Source organism: Vanellus vanellus, assembly GCF_965231255.1.
Source record: "Vanellus vanellus genome assembly, chromosome: 24".
NCBI lineage: Eukaryota > Metazoa > Chordata > Aves > Charadriiformes > Charadriidae > Vanellus > Vanellus vanellus.
This window is the reverse complement of record NC_138929.1, coordinates 220309-236919: the sequence shown is the minus strand read 5'-3', so window position 1 is coordinate 236919 and position 16611 is coordinate 220309. Positions and strand designations below refer to the sequence as shown.

Here is a 16611-nt window from a genome sequence, read left to right as displayed (position 1 = left end):
GCCGCTGCAGCAGCCGGCTTTCCTTGCTCGGATCCGTGCGGCCCTCCCCGCCCGCCCCGCTGCTTCCCCGCGGTGCGCTCCCCGCCGGGGCCTGCCCCAGCCCCGCTTCCTCATCCGCCACAAACCACAGAGCTGCTGGCACAGACCGGCCCCAGGCGCGCGTCGTTCTAGTGGCCTCCGCCCTCTCTGTGGTCAGCGTCAGGGCGGCCCGTGGCCATCACGCCACTTCCGCCGCGCTCCGGATGCGGAAATGGTGTCGGGTGTGCGCGCGCGGGGGTGGAGTCATGGCGGACCAGGGGACTCTGGAGGAGCTCGCGAAGCTCGAGTACTTGTCGCTCGTCTCCAAGGTCTGCACCGAGCTGGATAACCACCTGGGCATCAACGACAAGGACCTGGGTGAGTGCGGCGGGCCCCAGCCCGAGCGTTGGGGATCTCCGTGGCGAGCGCGGCCCGGGGCGCGGCAGCGGTGCCTGTGGCGTTACAGGCCTCAGGGCAGCTATGGGAAGGGCTGTTGTAGCGTTCCTGTCTGCCAGAACGCGTTTGCGAATTCGGAAACAACCCCATGATTTTCCTCCGAAAAAACTTGTGAGCGTGAGAAAATACCTTGATCTGGGTCCCTCCAAAAGGTGTTGGGAGGGAAGCGACTGCTGTGGTGAGCAGCGTTGCAGCTTTTCCGTAGGTAGATAGACCTGGCTGGTCACTGTGTTGCCAGGAGAACAGCCTCTATCCAAACATAAAGTATTTATACTCCTTTTTAACTACTTGTTCTAATTTACTTTCTGCTTTGTCTTCACAGCTGAGTTCGTGATAAGTCTTGCTGAGAAAAATACTACGTTTGACACATTTAAAGCAGTTCTTCTAAAAAATGGTGCTGAATTCACTGTAAGTGAACGTTATTTATGTGTTTTTCTTGTTCTGGTATATTTTACAGAGCTTTTTGTTTTAAAGAGAGAGGCATGAGGATTGATTATTGGTTTTCCTCAATTGGAAAACTATGCACTAATTAACTTTTGAGTATTTTTGTCTTATCAAGCCATGCCTCTCCCCCCCTCCTTTTTAAAAAACAAAACAAAAAAAAACCCCAACCCTAAAAACTTTAGTAGTTTTTGCAAGACACCCTTCTGAGGACCTGAACTGCTTATTGTCTTGCTGAGCATATAAAATACAGAAGAAACAACTTTTCAGAAAGGCAGATGTTGTCATAATTGCTTTTATGATGTTTAGATGCTGGATTCATGAAATCTTCAAAATAACTGCAGTTGGTTTAAATAAATAAATGAAAATGACAAGTAGAAAAGTCACTTATATGGAATTATCATAGTCATTTTCAGATCCCAGTTATTATATCTTTTTAGGGTATATGTGAAGTCCAGTGATACTTTCTTAAAATGAACCTACACCTTCAGAATTGAGCTTTTGTTTTGGTCCTACTAATAAGCCCTCACTGTTGCTTTTTAATAGTGAAAAACAACGTTGTAGTCATTTCTTAAAATATTTTAAATTTTTCAGGATTCCCTTATTAGTAATTTGTTACGTCTCATACAGACAATGCGGCCTCCACCAAAACCATCTACAAGCAAAGGTATGTATAACCTTGTTCCTCTTAGCAATTCAGTGTAAAAAGGAAAACAACACTCTTAGTCTTTTGTAGATTCAGGCCATATTTGGTGAGATTGATATAGTTAGTATTCTAGTCTTGTAAGGCAAGACTTCATATATTATTGTTGCAGTAGGAGTCTCTGTTAGTGGGAGATTAGCAAAGCTGTTTAGGCCCTGAAAACATATTGAGTACACTATTTTGAGTATTTATGTATTCCATAGATTTACTAATAATCATAATTTTATTTGTAGGAAGGTAACATTGTGATCTTTGAATTAAATCTGTGTAAAATCTATATCAACCTTTGTGTTCAGATGAAAGTTAAACTTTATATTCAATTACATAAAAATCAAGGCAGAATCATTTTAGCTCTTCTAAGTTTGGGGTTTTTGTGTGTGGTTTTTTGTTTGTTTGTTTATTTGTTTTAATCTCAAAATCAGAGACAGTTGTCAAACCCAAATCGGAGAAGGAAAAGTTGAAAGAGTTGTTTCCAGCCCTTTGCAGACCAGACAATCCCAACATCAGGGTAAGGTCATAATTTCAGATTTCTTTTGTGAGTATGCAAAAACATAATTAAAAAAAAAAATCTGTTTCTCTTAGTTTCAAGTTTTTTTCACATTAATGTGAAGGGTCTTCTGCTAATGCATGGATAAAAGTGGACTAAGAGAAATGAGTTATAAAAGGGGTAGAAGGCTGGTATTATTACATGTAGTTATCAGGAATAGCTGTTACAGCAGTTGCCACGCTGATACTGTTTTGCAGAATACCTGGAAGACGAGGTTCTTGTGACTTGAAGTTTGCAGCCTGGCCTTTCTCACATAATGTTCAAAGTAATGACAGATTACAAACTAGACGAAAATTTTGGACATTCAGAACTACAAGGGACTTGCATTTTATATTTCTGTAATAATTTGAGGTGTTGAGATGAAGTTGTCTTTTGTATAAAAGCAGAATTGTCTCAATATTGTTGCAAAATACAGGAGTAGCTTTATTACTTTTTTTTTCTATATCATGTTCCGTCTGATCTTTTTTAATCTTCTGTTCCTTCTAAATAGATATGCGTGTGCTTGTCCTTTATGTAGGCGGATTCTCTGTGAAAAACCTTTTATCGGCCTTCTTACAGAATGGTTCTCTGTTCTTGCAGAATATGTTGGATGAAGATGATGTGAAAGTGGCGGCTGATGCACTTAAAGAACTTGAAGCTCTAATGCCTAGTGCAGACAGGCAGGGCAAGCAAAGGAACAGTGACCACCGGTAGGTTTCTAGTACGTCTTTAGGGGATGGTATTGGCAGTTGGTTTTGCCTGCTTGCTCTGTTCTTATGTGGAATTTCACTGCAAATATGTAACGTTTGTTTGTTAGGACAAAGAAAAAGAGGAAGAGCCGAAGTCGTAGCAGGGACGGGAGACGAAGGCACAGATCTCGCTCTAGGTCACGTTCTAGGACTCGGGATAAGAACAGGGGAAAATACAGATACCGGTCAAGGAGCAGAAGTCGGAGTCCCAGTAGGGACCGTAAGGATCGGGAGAAGTACGTAGAGAAGAGCAATGAGAGATGGAGAGACAAGCACATAGACCGTCCACCACCTGAGGAGCCTTCCATTGGAGACATTTACAATGGCAAAGTCACGAGTATAATGCAATTTGGATGCTTTGTGCAGCTGGAAGGACTAAGGTACCTTCTGATGTTCCCAATGAATCTGGTACTGTTTTATTGAGTTTTCTTATCTGCTAGTATCTTGAAGAGGTTATGAGGCTACAATAAGATATTCTGGGTTTTGATGCCAAAATGAAGGTCTGTTTCAGAAAAGTAAATTTGACAGCAGAAAATGTTCTCCTCATAAAAAACAGTTTATGAACATACACAAACAATCAGTTAACAACAAAATATTTTAATCCAGACTCTGATCTGAAGGATTGTCAGAGTAATAAAATACAACATCTCATGCCTTTCTGTTTGTTTCACCTACAGGAAGCGTTGGGAGGGCTTGGTCCACATTTCAGAGCTTCGAAGAGAAGGACGGGTTGCCAATGTTGCTGATGTTGTGAGCAAAGGACAAAGAGTAAAAGTCAAAGTGTTATCCTTTACTGGATCTAAAACCAGCCTAAGTATGAAGGTATGGAAAACATAATACAGTGCTTATAGTAGAGTTTGTGGTGCCAGAAGTTTTAAAGATTATGCCTCTTGCTGTTTTTTTTCTGGTTTTGATGAAAACTGATATGTAACCCTTCAAGTGGGAGTTAAAAAAATTGATCTACTGTTCTCTGTTTGTGACCTATTACTTTTTACGCATTTTCTTTAGGTTCTTGTTTTTGATGTGACATTCCTAACAGTTTTTTGACTCGACATATTAGCTAACTGATAAGGCAAACCTTAAGCTGTTGCTATGTTTGTCTTCCTTTTTCAGCATGAGAGGCATTTCATTTTAAATGAAATCACTGCCATTGCCAAGGCAGAGTAGAGTGTTCCAGGCCTTGGGGTGTACTTACCCTCACAGTGCCAGCTGAAAAAAAAAAAAAGCATGCAAAATAGCATTTTCTTTGTATGGACTACTGTTGGCAGTAGTCTGTCTGAGTAACCTTGTGTTTTCTCTTGTGTTAGAGAAAGCACCAATATTAATAGATAAGTGGAAGTGCGATATAGTTAGAGCTGATTGATTAATCAATCTAATGTAGGATGTTGATCAAAACACTGGGGAAGACTTGAACCCAAACCGAAGGAGAAACCTGGTTGGAGAAACCAATGAAGAAACCTCTATGAGAAACCCAGACAGACCCAGTCACCTGTCCCTGGTGAACGCTCCAGAAGTGGAGGATGATAGCCTTGAACGAAAACGCCTCACCCGAATTTCAGACCCAGAGAAATGGGAAATAAAACAGGTGTGTTTTCTATTCAGGGAAATAGGGTGTCAGTCAGTAAAATTGCTAGGGAGTTTCATGAACTAGAATACAGCTCCTTGATTCTTTGTGTAACTTATTTCTTACCTCCAAATTGCTGCCCTCTTGTGATTTGGGACTCCTAGCTTAATTCTAACTATGAAGTTAACCCTGCTTTGAGCAGGAGGTTGGACCAGGTAACCAGAGATCATTCTGACCTGGGTGATCATGATCCTTAGTTGACACTTAGCTGGTATTTTGAGTATCAGTGCAGTCCTGCCATGCATAAGCTAGCTGTCTCACACTGATGGCATTTAGAATAACAAAAGGACTATTTGCTGAGAGGCTGGATGACTTGGGGAGACATGTGCCAGAATGTAGGACCGTTCCTTTGTTCTGAAATCACAACATTCCTTTATTCCTGTTTTGCAGGTCTGGCAATAGCGTTAGAACTGAGACCTCATAGGCTGAGTTGTGTTGTGTTCATTAGTGGGGGCAAGTTCATATTGTATTCATTCTATTCCCAGATGATTGCAGCTAATGTGCTTTCCAAAGAAGAGTTTCCTGACTTTGATGAGGAGACTGGGATTCTTCCTAAAGTTGATGATGAAGAAGGTATTCTTTCCAAGTAGTCTTATTTTATTGGAAATTCCTTGTGTTTCTGGATGTTTTGATTCAAAAAGAGATGATGACATAAGTGGATGTGAAGCATCTCACAACTTGCTGTCATCTTAAACATTAGGAACTAGTGTTGCACTGGCATTATTAGTGACATTTGGATGTGCCCTGTCTGTGCGTTCTTTTTATTTGTGGTGTTTTCACTTTTAAAATTATTTGATTACATCATAATAAAAAATACACAGGAAGCACTGTTTGAAAAGGTAGTTTATGTACCTAAAAGATGTTTAACTTTGCTGTAAAAATTGTCGCTTGTGAATTTTAGATGAGGACCTTGAGATTGAGTTAGTTGAAGAAGAGCCACCGTTCCTTCGAGGTCACACTAAACAGAGCATGGATATGAGTCCCATCAAAATAGTAAAGGTAAGAGATTTCGAGGACTAAATCCAATATTTGGGAATTTAACAACCAGGTTTCCATCTGGACATTACTGAGAGCCCTGAAAAACATTCCCACTGAACTGAGGATCCTTTATTTATAAAGCTGGTTTCTTACTTTAACTAGTGACAGTGAAGTGGAATAATAAAACTGAAACGTACATTAGCCTGCAGCAGCAACCATCTCACATAAGTGTGTTAGAACATGCTCTTTCTGTTCTGCTTTTTCTTACCTTTTGAAAGTAGAAGGTGGTAGAGAAATACTTACTTTTCATTGGTTGTACCCATAATCCTTCTGACTGGACAGTGTAGGGATGCTCCATATTAGTTATGTCCATGGAATTTCATGAGGCTGGGCTAGTGGAAATATCCTGGAACTCAGAGATAAGATGCTTTACAAGACGTTAACTTTTTTAGAAGAGGCTTCTAAAGGGCAGTGGTGACAGAGATAATTGAAGCATTGGGAGTGCTTCAAATCTTAACTTTTCTCTTGCTTTCCAGAATCCGGATGGTTCCTTGTCTCAGGCTGCAATGATGCAGAGTGCTTTAGCTAAAGAAAGACGAGAACTTAAACAAGCCCAGAGAGAAGCAGAGATGGATTCTATCCCCATGGGACTGAACACTCACTGGGTGGATCCTCTCCCTGATGGTATGTCTGAACACATCTAAGTGTGAACTCTGCCTTTTTTGTGACAGTTGAGTAAGCCGGGAGAAATGCCTAGATGTTGTGTTTATCTGCTTCACACTAAAAGCGAGGCAAAGAAGAAGTGTTTTTCCACTGAAGTGGAAATAGGAATGTCAAGGGAAATGTACAGGTATATCCTGCTATCCTTCAAGGATGTATTATCCTTCAAGGATGTATTATCCTTCAAGGATGTATTATCCTTCAAGGATGTATTATCCTTCAAGGATGTATTATCCTTCAAGAAGGTGTGGTGAACCGTGAAGTAATTTTTTACATGGAAATTAATGTAGTAGTGGGGGGTATACATGCAGGATTTAAAAAAATACTTAAACACAAGTATAGAAGGCATGAATGATGGAACAATAGAAGCAGGATCATCACCTGTGCTGTGTGAATCTAAATGTAACGGTGAAAATGTTTCTTTTCTAGTGGATGGAAGACAAATTGCTGCAAACATGCGAGGTATTGGGATGATGCCCAATGATATCCCGGAGTGGAAGAAACATGCATTTGGTGGCAACAAAGCTTCCTATGGTAAGAAGACCCAGCTTTCCATTATTGAGCAGAGAGAGAGTCTCCCAATCTTCAGACTGAAGGAGCAGCTGATACAAGTAAGACTCTTGAAATGGTATTCTTGCTTGAGCAAGCAACAGCTTAAAATCATAGAATGGTTCAGGTTGGAAGGAACCCTAAAGATCACCTACTTCCACTCCCCCCTGCCACGGGCAGGGACACCTCCCACCCAGACCAGGTTGCTCAAAGCCCCATCCAACCTGGCCTTGAACACCTCCAGGGAAGGGGCAGCCACAGCTTCTCTGGGCAACCTGGGCCAGGGACTCACCACCCTCACAGTACAGAATTTCTTCCCAATATCTAACCTGAATCTCCCCTCTTTCAGCATGAAACCATTACCCCTTGTCCTATTACTGCACTCCCTGATAAGAGAGTCCCTCCTTATCTTTCCTGTAGGCCCTCTTTAGGGACTGGAAGGGGCTATAAGGTCTCCCCGGAGCCTTCTCTTCTCCAGGCTGAACACCCCCAACTGTCTCAGCCTGTCCCAATAGCAGAGGTACTCCAGCCCTCTGATTGTCTTTGTGGCCTCCTCTGGACTCTGTCCAAGAGATCCATGTTCTTCTTCTGTTTGGGGCTCCAGAGCTGGATGCAGTACTGCAGGTGGGGTCTCATGAGAGTGGAGCAAAGGGGCAGAATCCCCTCCCTTGCCCTGCTGGCCACACTGCTGGGGATGCAGGCCAGAATGCGGTTGGCTTTCTGGGCTGCGAGTGCGATTGCTGGCTCATGTTGAGTTTCTCATCAACCAACATCCCCAAGTCCTCTCCTCAGGGCTGCTCTTAATCCATTCTCCACCAAGCCTGTATTTGTGCATGGGATTGCCCTGACCCGCATGCAGGACCTTGCACTTGGCCTTGTTGAACTTCATGAAGTTTGCACAGGCCCAGCTCTCAAGCCTGTCCTGGTCCCTCTGGATGGCATCCCTTTCCTCCAGCGTGTTGACCGCTCCACACAATTTGGTGTTGGCAAACTTGCTGAGGGTGCACTCTATCCCAATATCTATGTCACCAGCAAAGATGTTAAACAGCACTGGTCCCAGTACCAACCCCTGAGGCACAGCACTCTTCACTGGTTGCCACTTGGACATCAGGCCATTGTCCACAACACTTTGAGTGCTACCGTCCGGCAAATTCCTTAGCCACCAAGTGGTCCATCCATCAAATCCTTGTCTCTGCAATTTAGAGAGAAGGCTATCATGCAGGACAGTGTTAAATGCTTTGCACAAGTCCCAGTAGATGTTGTTAGTAGTGCAGGTAGATGATGTAAATAAAAATAAATATTCTTGGTTTAGCTTGTTGGCATGTGAATAGCCAGTTGATAATTCTAAGTGCAGAACTGTAGTTCACAATAATTATTTTAAATGATTACATATATCTGTATGTTCTAATAAAACTCCAGATATTTATTGATGTAAGTCAAAATTGAAACTGATTGTGTTGGCAAGGAATGAGTCAGCTAAGCAGTTAAGTAGTTTGCTGATTTGATCGGTAGGAACACTTATCATGTTTGGTCTGGGTCAACTGGAGCAAGAGCAGTAGATGCTCAGTATAGTCCTAGATGTACTGTGTTGATTTTTTTGTTTGTTTGTTTTAAAATTTTCATGAGTGTGTCTGTTATGATCTTTTTTAGGCTGTGCATGACAACCAGATTCTGATTGTTATTGGAGAGACAGGATCTGGGAAAACAACACAGATTACCCAATACCTGGCTGAGGCGGGGTATACTTCAAGAGGAAAGATTGGATGTACTCAGCCTCGCAGAGTGGCTGCAATGTCTGTTGCAAAGAGGGTGTCAGAGGAATTTGGTTGCTGTTTGGGACAAGAGGTGAATTTCTATGCGGAAGAACGTGTCAAAATAAGCATGAGGAAAACGGGGAAAATCAGTACTGGAGCTAGTTTGCTCGTGTGTCCATGTGTCTCTTCCCTTGTAGTCTGTAAAATGAGCTTGCAGAATAATCAAACTGGGAATGAATGGTGGTAATAACTTAATTCTGTAGCTTCAGTTTCTGTGCGACTCTTCATTCTAGGTTGGCTACACCATTCGATTTGAAGACTGCACTAGCCCTGAAACTGTTATCAAATACATGACAGATGGTATGTTATTGAGGGAGTGCTTGATAGATCCTGATCTGACTCAGTATGCCATTATCATGCTGGATGAAGCCCATGAGAGAACCATACATACAGATGTGCTCTTTGGACTACTGAAAAAGGTAATGTAGTGTTTATTTTTTTTATATTTTTATTGCTTCAGTGTCCTCTGTACGTTATGTATGGGCAGGAGTGCACAGGGAAAGGCAAGGTCACACAAGTCAAGTTCATTCATGTGCTCTAAGAGTCTCTTCTGAAACAAAGCAAATGACCTTAAGGGTTTGTAGTCCGAATTTTCATGAAATAAGCCTCTGTGTGAAGGCAAAGCAAGCAAAATTCAGCAGAAACAATGAGAATTGGTAGTCCAGGATACTCAGAGGAGGAGTGTTCATGCTTTGCTCTTCCTTCTCTGACCAAGGCTTTCTGTGATGGGTGCTGCTAAGAAAGGTTTGAAATGTGACCTTAGCAGTTGATTGTTTGAAATTCTGGCTGCTGGAATGAGTTGACCCTCTACTCGGACATCAAAATGCCTGATATTACTGGTCATGTTTCTCTGACTTAAGTCAAGCTCCATATGTTAATAGTCCCAAAGGCAATAAATGACTTGAACTTTCTATCCTGCTATAGACAGTGCAGAAACGGCAGGATATGAAGTTGATAGTGACGTCAGCAACGCTGGATGCTGTGAAATTTTCTCAGTATTTCTACGAAGCGCCAATCTTCACAATTCCTGGCAGAACATACCCAGTAGAAATTCTGTACACAAAAGAGCCAGAGACAGATTATTTGGATGCCAGTCTGATTACAGTAATGCAGATCCACTTAACAGAGCCACCAGGTGAGTGGAGAATGGTCTAGGGTGATCGGTGATTTAAGGACTAATACCTATGAGCAATGTCTTTCTAAGTCATGGATCATGTATTAGTAACGAGCACAATGCTCTCAGCACTATCCTCTATTGTTTGCAAATACATTAAATGCTGAAAAAGTTGGGTGAAAGACTGAAGTATGTTGCTTCTGGCTAAGAGTTGTTGCCCAGGGGCTTGCAAAAGTTGGGGATCCTCTGCTTTAAATGGAAAAAGTGAGGGATGGCAATGTGGTAATGTAGGAGTTGTACTGAACAGAATTGATTCTATTTTAATTTACTTCCTGCGTAGGTGACATTTTGGTGTTTCTAACTGGTCAGGAAGAGATTGACACTGCCTGTGAAATCCTTTATGAGAGGATGAAATCTCTAGGACCTGATGTTCCAGAGTTAATTATCCTACCGGTATATTCAGCTTTACCCAGTGAAATGCAAACCAGGATCTTTGACCCGGCCCCACCAGGAAGCAGAAAGGTAATTTCAGCTAAGTATGGCTTCGTCTTCTGCTGATACATTTTAATAGTGGGGTGTATTACACTGCTAATCAGATGTCTTTTTCTTTATTTCTTTTTTTCTTTCTTTTTTTTTAGTACTTATGATTCTGTTAGTTCAACTTCAGAGAAAATGATGTAGTTTTGGAGAAAAGGTGTCTTATGTAGCTTAGAGCATGTTTTTGGTTGCATACGTGTCTATCTATACATGTTATCTAAGCTTTTGGAAATATATATAAAACATCTGGTGTAGCAGACCTCTGTGGGATGTTCTTGGTGTGTTCTTTAATGCTGCCTTTAAAGGACATTAACTTTAGTGAAATCCAAATACAATTCCTGTTGGATGGATGTAAATTTCCTACCAAATAGCTAATGAATATCTAGAGAGGTATTCTCTGGAAGGTTGTTCTCTTAAATATGGAATGTTTGAGTGGTAGGCAAAAATTCTCCCCGAAGTCAGTGCAGTCTGCTTACAAACTTCTAATGATCTTTCACTTGCTTTTAATTGTGGATTTTATCATGCTCTTTTCCCATATTGTCCAAATCTAAAACAAATGTAGATACTTAAAACCTGTCCATCTCTGACTGTAGCACATTCCTCCTTTCAATGTTAAATGATAGTAGTTGCATTTATAACAAACTGCTTGTATCATGTAGAATGGATTGTTTAAGTTGAGCAGCATGGTTGGCTTTGCAACCAGAGACAGAACTGGTACTGAATCAGACTGTTTGCAGGTTGTCATAGCCACTAACATTGCTGAGACATCTTTGACTATTGATGGAATATATTACGTAGTTGATCCTGGCTTTGTGAAGCAGAAAGTTTATAACTCCAAGACTGGAATTGACCAGCTGGTTGTTACACCAATTTCACAGGTAGGCATTCTGTGTTTGACGATAATTTTTTTTTTTTTTCCTGCTGGTAATGCATATCTTGATGATGTGGTGCCCAAGCACATGGAAGTAAAGCGAGGCAATGATGAAACCACATTTTTGATAACTCCTTGAGGCTGTGCCTGAGGAATGCGTACTCTCCTGGGTTGTATTGGAAATCCCTTTCTATTAATACAAGTAAAATTGTGAATAATTAATTATTTCACTTGTTTTTACCTGTGCCTGTTTGCACCTGTTCATTGAGATGCCTTGTTACCTTTAGGCTCAAGCAAAGCAGCGAGCAGGAAGGGCTGGGAGAACAGGACCAGGAAAATGCTATAGGTTATATACAGAACGTGCTTATCGAGATGAAATGCTAACCACCAATGTGCCTGAAATCCAGAGAACAAATTTGGCCAGTACGGTACTCTCCCTGAAGGTGAGTATTTCAAGCCAACATGATCATAAGTGTTTCAATAAATGAGTCTCTGCCTTTATGAGCCTCATGAAGTACTTCTGTAGCTTCAGATCCTTCTAGTGAACAGAGCTTGCTCCTGCATTTTTCTATTGAGCATTATAATGTTGAATATCCACCTAAATTACAAGTCTCAGCTGCACAGAACAGTCACAGGAGGTTTGAGAAACAGGAATCTTATGGGCAGTACATATTTCCTATGTAAGGTACACTTATGTTCTTAACACATAAGACACACTCTGAGTGGTTTTTGATCTCTAAACATGTGTACCATTCCTCTGGGAGTCCGCAAACTGGATCTAACCCGTTACATAGCAGCTGTGGAAGCTGCTGCCTTTTCCCATTTCTGTGAACAAGGGGAAAGGCAGAGACATATTTAGTGTCCATTGGAACTGTCAAGCCACACTAGTTTATAAGGTAGGAAGTCCTCAAAACCAGCATATGTGTCTCCTCAATTGAATTATCTTACTTGAGATGTATGGAACAGTACCAAAGAAACAGATTGGAAAACTGGATGGTGGGTGAAAGCCATGGGCCAACGCAGATTATCTCAAGTGAAGAAGCATAGCCACGTATTCGTGACTGCAGTCACAGTCAAGATAAGGACATGAGGCTAGGGTTGCTTAAAGTTCTGTAGTGCGTCACTGTTTAATGGTTTATATCACTGGCTGGAGTTTGGTGTCTTCCTTCTCAGTGTTTTAACTTGCATTTTCTCCACTCTGTTCAGGCTATGGGCATCAATGATTTGCTCTCCTTTGACTTTATGGATGCTCCCCCAATGGAAACTCTCATAACTGCTATGGAGCAGCTGTACACCCTGGGGGCTCTGGATGATGAGGGACTGCTCACTCGACTTGGGCGCCGGGTAGGTGAAACAGAATACTTCTTAGCCTTGTATGGGTTGTAGATATTTAGGGGGTGATATGAGAGTAGGTGTATAAGGACTTGCCTAGCACTGTTGGTTTCTTTTTTCTATTATTCTCTTGTGTTTTATTGATAGCTTTTCACTTACTGGTTTCATATCTTCTGCTTTTTAAGGAGCAGCTATTATTTCTCCTTATTCATAAGGTTACTTTTATTAATGTCTAAAATTTTCCTTTAAGTATTAGAATATTTTTATGATAGTGAACATAGACAAATAATTTGTGTCATGTTGAGTAAAGTTATTCTGGGTAAAGCTTTGGAAAGGAAGCATGGAAGAGAAGGCATTGCTCTCTTTTACACTGAGAGAATTCAAGATTTTTCCAAGATGCTGCAGCGTACCCTGAAACAGGTTTCTTGCAGATGGCAGAATTCCCCTTGGAGCCTATGTTGTGTAAGATGTTGATCATGTCTGTACATCTGGGATGCAGTGAGGAAATGTTGACAATAGTCTCCATGCTGTCAGTACAGAACGTGTTCTACAGGCCAAAGGTAAGGAATGCAGCCAAGAAGCAGCAGCGTTACGGTTTGGGTGGTTTTTGTGTGCCTGCCTTCGGTGTTAGAGTGAGCATATATGCTAAAATAAACCTGTAGCTTGGTTAGACTGTGCTCATACATTACGTTTCTGATGTACCTTTTGGGTACCCTGTAGCTGTGGGTATTGGTAGTTTCTTTGCATGTGGGAAGTTGAAAGTTAGAAGTCTCATATTCTCTTTTGTATTTCCCAGTTAACACACACAACCCTAAACCAAGTCAGTCCCGGCTCTGGAGTTCAGAATGCCTTTGCAATTTTCGGATATACAGAATGTATTTCTTCATGTCGCTCCTATCCTGTGTTGATTTCTTTTAAGTCAGCAAGTAGCTGGCTATGGTGTGGTAGGATTGCTCAACAGCAGACTCCACTTGAATCCATTATTTCTTCATTACGATGGCATGTTGCAGTTTAGTCTGTTAACTTCAATTTTGATTTATGTAGCTGCATTAGTGTGTTACCTACAGATTGGAGAAGTGGGGAGAGGTGGATAGGTCAGTCGGGTCAAAGCTGCTGCTTCAGGACCTTTGTTGATGAGTAGTTGAGGTTGCTTCTAGAGCAATAAAAAAACCTAACTAGTTCAGTGCACGCATATTCTTCCTACAGTATAAATGAGCCGTTTACTTTGAAGTGCCCTTTCAAAAATAGGGACTGAAATTGAATAAAAAGTATCATTAAAAAAAAAAGTTCATCTTTTCTTGGTCTGGTCTGTGTCGCCCATGGGAGAGTCTTTAGGAGAGTCTACAGGAGGTCAGTCTTTGTCAAGAACAGTTCTAGGCCTTCCTTTTGTACAGGCATAGTTTTGGCTTAATGAGAGCAGTCCCAGCGACCTTTAGATTCCAGTCTTTTGGTCTTTAGTCAGTCACTGCTCAAAATTTTGTGTTATCTTCTCAATCTTACATTATGTGTCTTGGTAGACTTAAAAAGTCATGGTATGAGGGACGAGGAGTCCGTGTCCTTCATGTTGCATAAGGATTGTCTCTATGATGTAGATACCTGATTGATACATATTTTATATGTTAGGATAAACAAGCACTTGCTGATCAAAAGAAGGCCAAGTTCCATCAGACAGAAGGTGACCACCTCACTCTGCTGGCTGTGTACAATTCCTGGAAGAATAATAAGTTTTCAAATCCCTGGTGCTATGAAAATTTTATCCAGGCTCGATCCTTACGCAGGGCACAGGACATCCGCAAGCAGATGTTGGGCATTATGGACAGGTGAGCATGTCGAGAAGGACAAGTTTTGTGTTCTTACACTTTAGTAGCTAAACAAAATTTGTTAATCTGATGTTGGTAGCTGCACTCAAATCTGGAGAACTCTTAGTTTTTTTTCTCTCTAACTCTTGTCTGGCAGGCACAAGCTGGATGTGGTATCCTGTGGGAAGGCAACAGTTAGAGTCCAGAAGGCCATCTGTAGTGGCTTCTTCCGAAATGCAGCAAAGAAGGATCCCCAGGAAGGTTATCGGACACTCATTGATCAACAAGTGGTCTATATCCACCCATCCAGTGCTCTCTTCAATAGGCAGCCAGAATGGTAAGGAAGGCAATATCATGTAATTTTCTCTTTCTGAACTGAAAGACTTTATAACTGAAAAGGTGGTGGAGTGCAGTATCTGTGGAGTACAGGTGAAAGTATAGGCTACTGATTTCTTGGCAATGTGCAGAGTGAGAAAAGTTTCAAGTCTGCTTTTGGCTCTTTCTGCTGCTAAAATCAGTGCCTGTGCAGAGATGAGACTTACTTTTTGAGCCAAGGCCAGGCCCAGAGGCTGCAGTTCTGTGTTTCTATATGGTGAAAGTGATTTTAAAACACTGAGTGTTCAGGGCACAGGGAGGAAGAGGGAGGGAGTGGGGAGAGAGACTTGTTTTAAATTGAATGAAGTAGTTCTGTGCTGAAGAGTAGTTCTGAAGTAGGAGAGGGAGGAAAAAAAGATAGCTCTTTTGGATGGTTGTTTTGGACCCTGCGTTGGAACTTCAAGAGCCTTATGCTGAAGGAGGGTGAAACTGAGATAAAGGGGCAAGCTTAGATACTCCGGGCCTTGCCTTGTCTCTTCTTGTTTGGAAAAACTAATTTCCAAAGTTGCTGTCCCTCTTCACAGGGTGGTGTATCATGAACTGGTGCTGACCACTAAGGAATATATGCGTGAAGTGACAACTATTGATCCTCGCTGGCTGGTGGAATTTGCACCAGCTTTCTTCAAGGTTTCTGATCCAACCAAGCTGAGCAAACAGAAGAAGCAGCAGCGGCTGGAACCACTGTACAATCGCTATGAGGAGCCCAATGCTTGGAGGATATCACGTGCATTCAGACGGCGATGAGCCTAGTTCCCTTTCGGACTCTTGTTCATTTTATATTTGTGGGACTGATTTTTGCACTGTTGCAAGTATCCTGAAAGAAAGGACATTCAGTTGGAGCTTACCTACAAAACGAAGAGAAAATAAGTATTTTCTGAGGAAAAGCACAAGGGGGCGATGTGTGCTCATGTCAGCTACCCCTCAGATTCCACAGCTGCATGACAAATGTCCCGAGTCTCCTCAGTGTGTTGCATCATTTCAGGAATGGTTCCTGAAGCACTTCATTAGTCAGTCCCCTTTTAAGAGACAAAGCCTAAGACTCAGAAATCTGGGCACTGAGCTGAACAACAACAAAAAGATAATGATTAAAAAATAGTTTTTCACTCACCTAACTGTATTCTGAATGACCACACAAATAGAGGCCAGAATAGTTTTGCCCCACTAAAAAGGATTTATTTCTATTTATGCTTTTGGACAGTGGCTGTTTTTGGGGGAGCTGCTTGTTCTCCATTTTTGCTGCTTTATGCATTTTTCTTTTCATTGTAACTACTTGCCTTTTATGCGAGCCATCTGTGGTGAAATATTTAGTATCTGTGGCTTTGGGATAAGCTTGAAACCCAGCTAGAATGTCAGTTACACTTGGACAATGGCACAGGTCAGACTGCAAGTCTTATCCTTCATGACCATCTCCTGTGTGCTGAAGGCTAATATATCAAACAGTAATTAACCAGATCCACTCTGTAGCACGGCTCTGTCTGTGAACATAAGTGGTTACAGATGTTTAGACTTTCTATACAATGTGTCATGTGTTTTATTTCCACTTACAATGTTTGGTGACATCACAACTGTTGATTTTTTCTTTTAATAGCATATGATCTTACAGCTAAAATGTCTGTAAAACATTGTGTAACAGTTCCTTGTTTAAAAAGAAATTGACTATTCAGTGTGTGCTTTGTCATGCTGAAGCTATCTGTAAATTATTTTTTCTGTTGCAGACAGATGAAACTTAATTTGACTCCATAGCTGCAGATACCCAAATTTATTTTTTTTTCCAAAGCTGGGACATTTGCTAAAATTATTGTTGAAATGAGAATGAAGTTGACCGGTTGGTTTACACTCAGTGAATTTGAAGAATGTTTCACACTGAAAAGTAGCTATATTAGAAATCTATATGTATGTACAAAGGTGGGCAGGGTTATTGTATATACTGTTTTACTATGTTGTGTAAATGCCCTGAGCTTTCCTGTGGTGTTACATCTTCATGAAATTAAATAGAAGTTCGTAA

The 16611-nt window shown here is 41.4% G+C and overlaps 1 protein-coding gene across 1 annotated transcript; it reads left to right on the top strand.

Annotated features, from left to right (window-relative positions):
* The first annotated feature begins 285 nt into the window (after positions 1-285).
* DHX8 (DEAH-box helicase 8) lies at positions 286-16611 on the top strand. The gene is made up of 23 exons (XM_082494929.1): positions 286-396; positions 797-882; positions 1510-1582; positions 2041-2126; positions 2745-2854; positions 2962-3273; positions 3571-3715; positions 4275-4478; positions 5003-5090; positions 5419-5516; positions 6032-6179; positions 6645-6826; positions 8415-8609; positions 8812-8997; positions 9503-9713; positions 10033-10214; positions 10967-11107; positions 11388-11543; positions 12307-12444; positions 12864-12992; positions 14056-14252; positions 14389-14568; positions 15131-16611. Exons 3-23 carry the CDS (start codon positions 1549-1551, stop codon positions 15348-15350), a joined length of 3342 nt encoding a protein of 1113 aa, XP_082351055.1. The 5' UTR covers positions 286-396; positions 797-882; positions 1510-1548; the 3' UTR covers positions 15351-16611.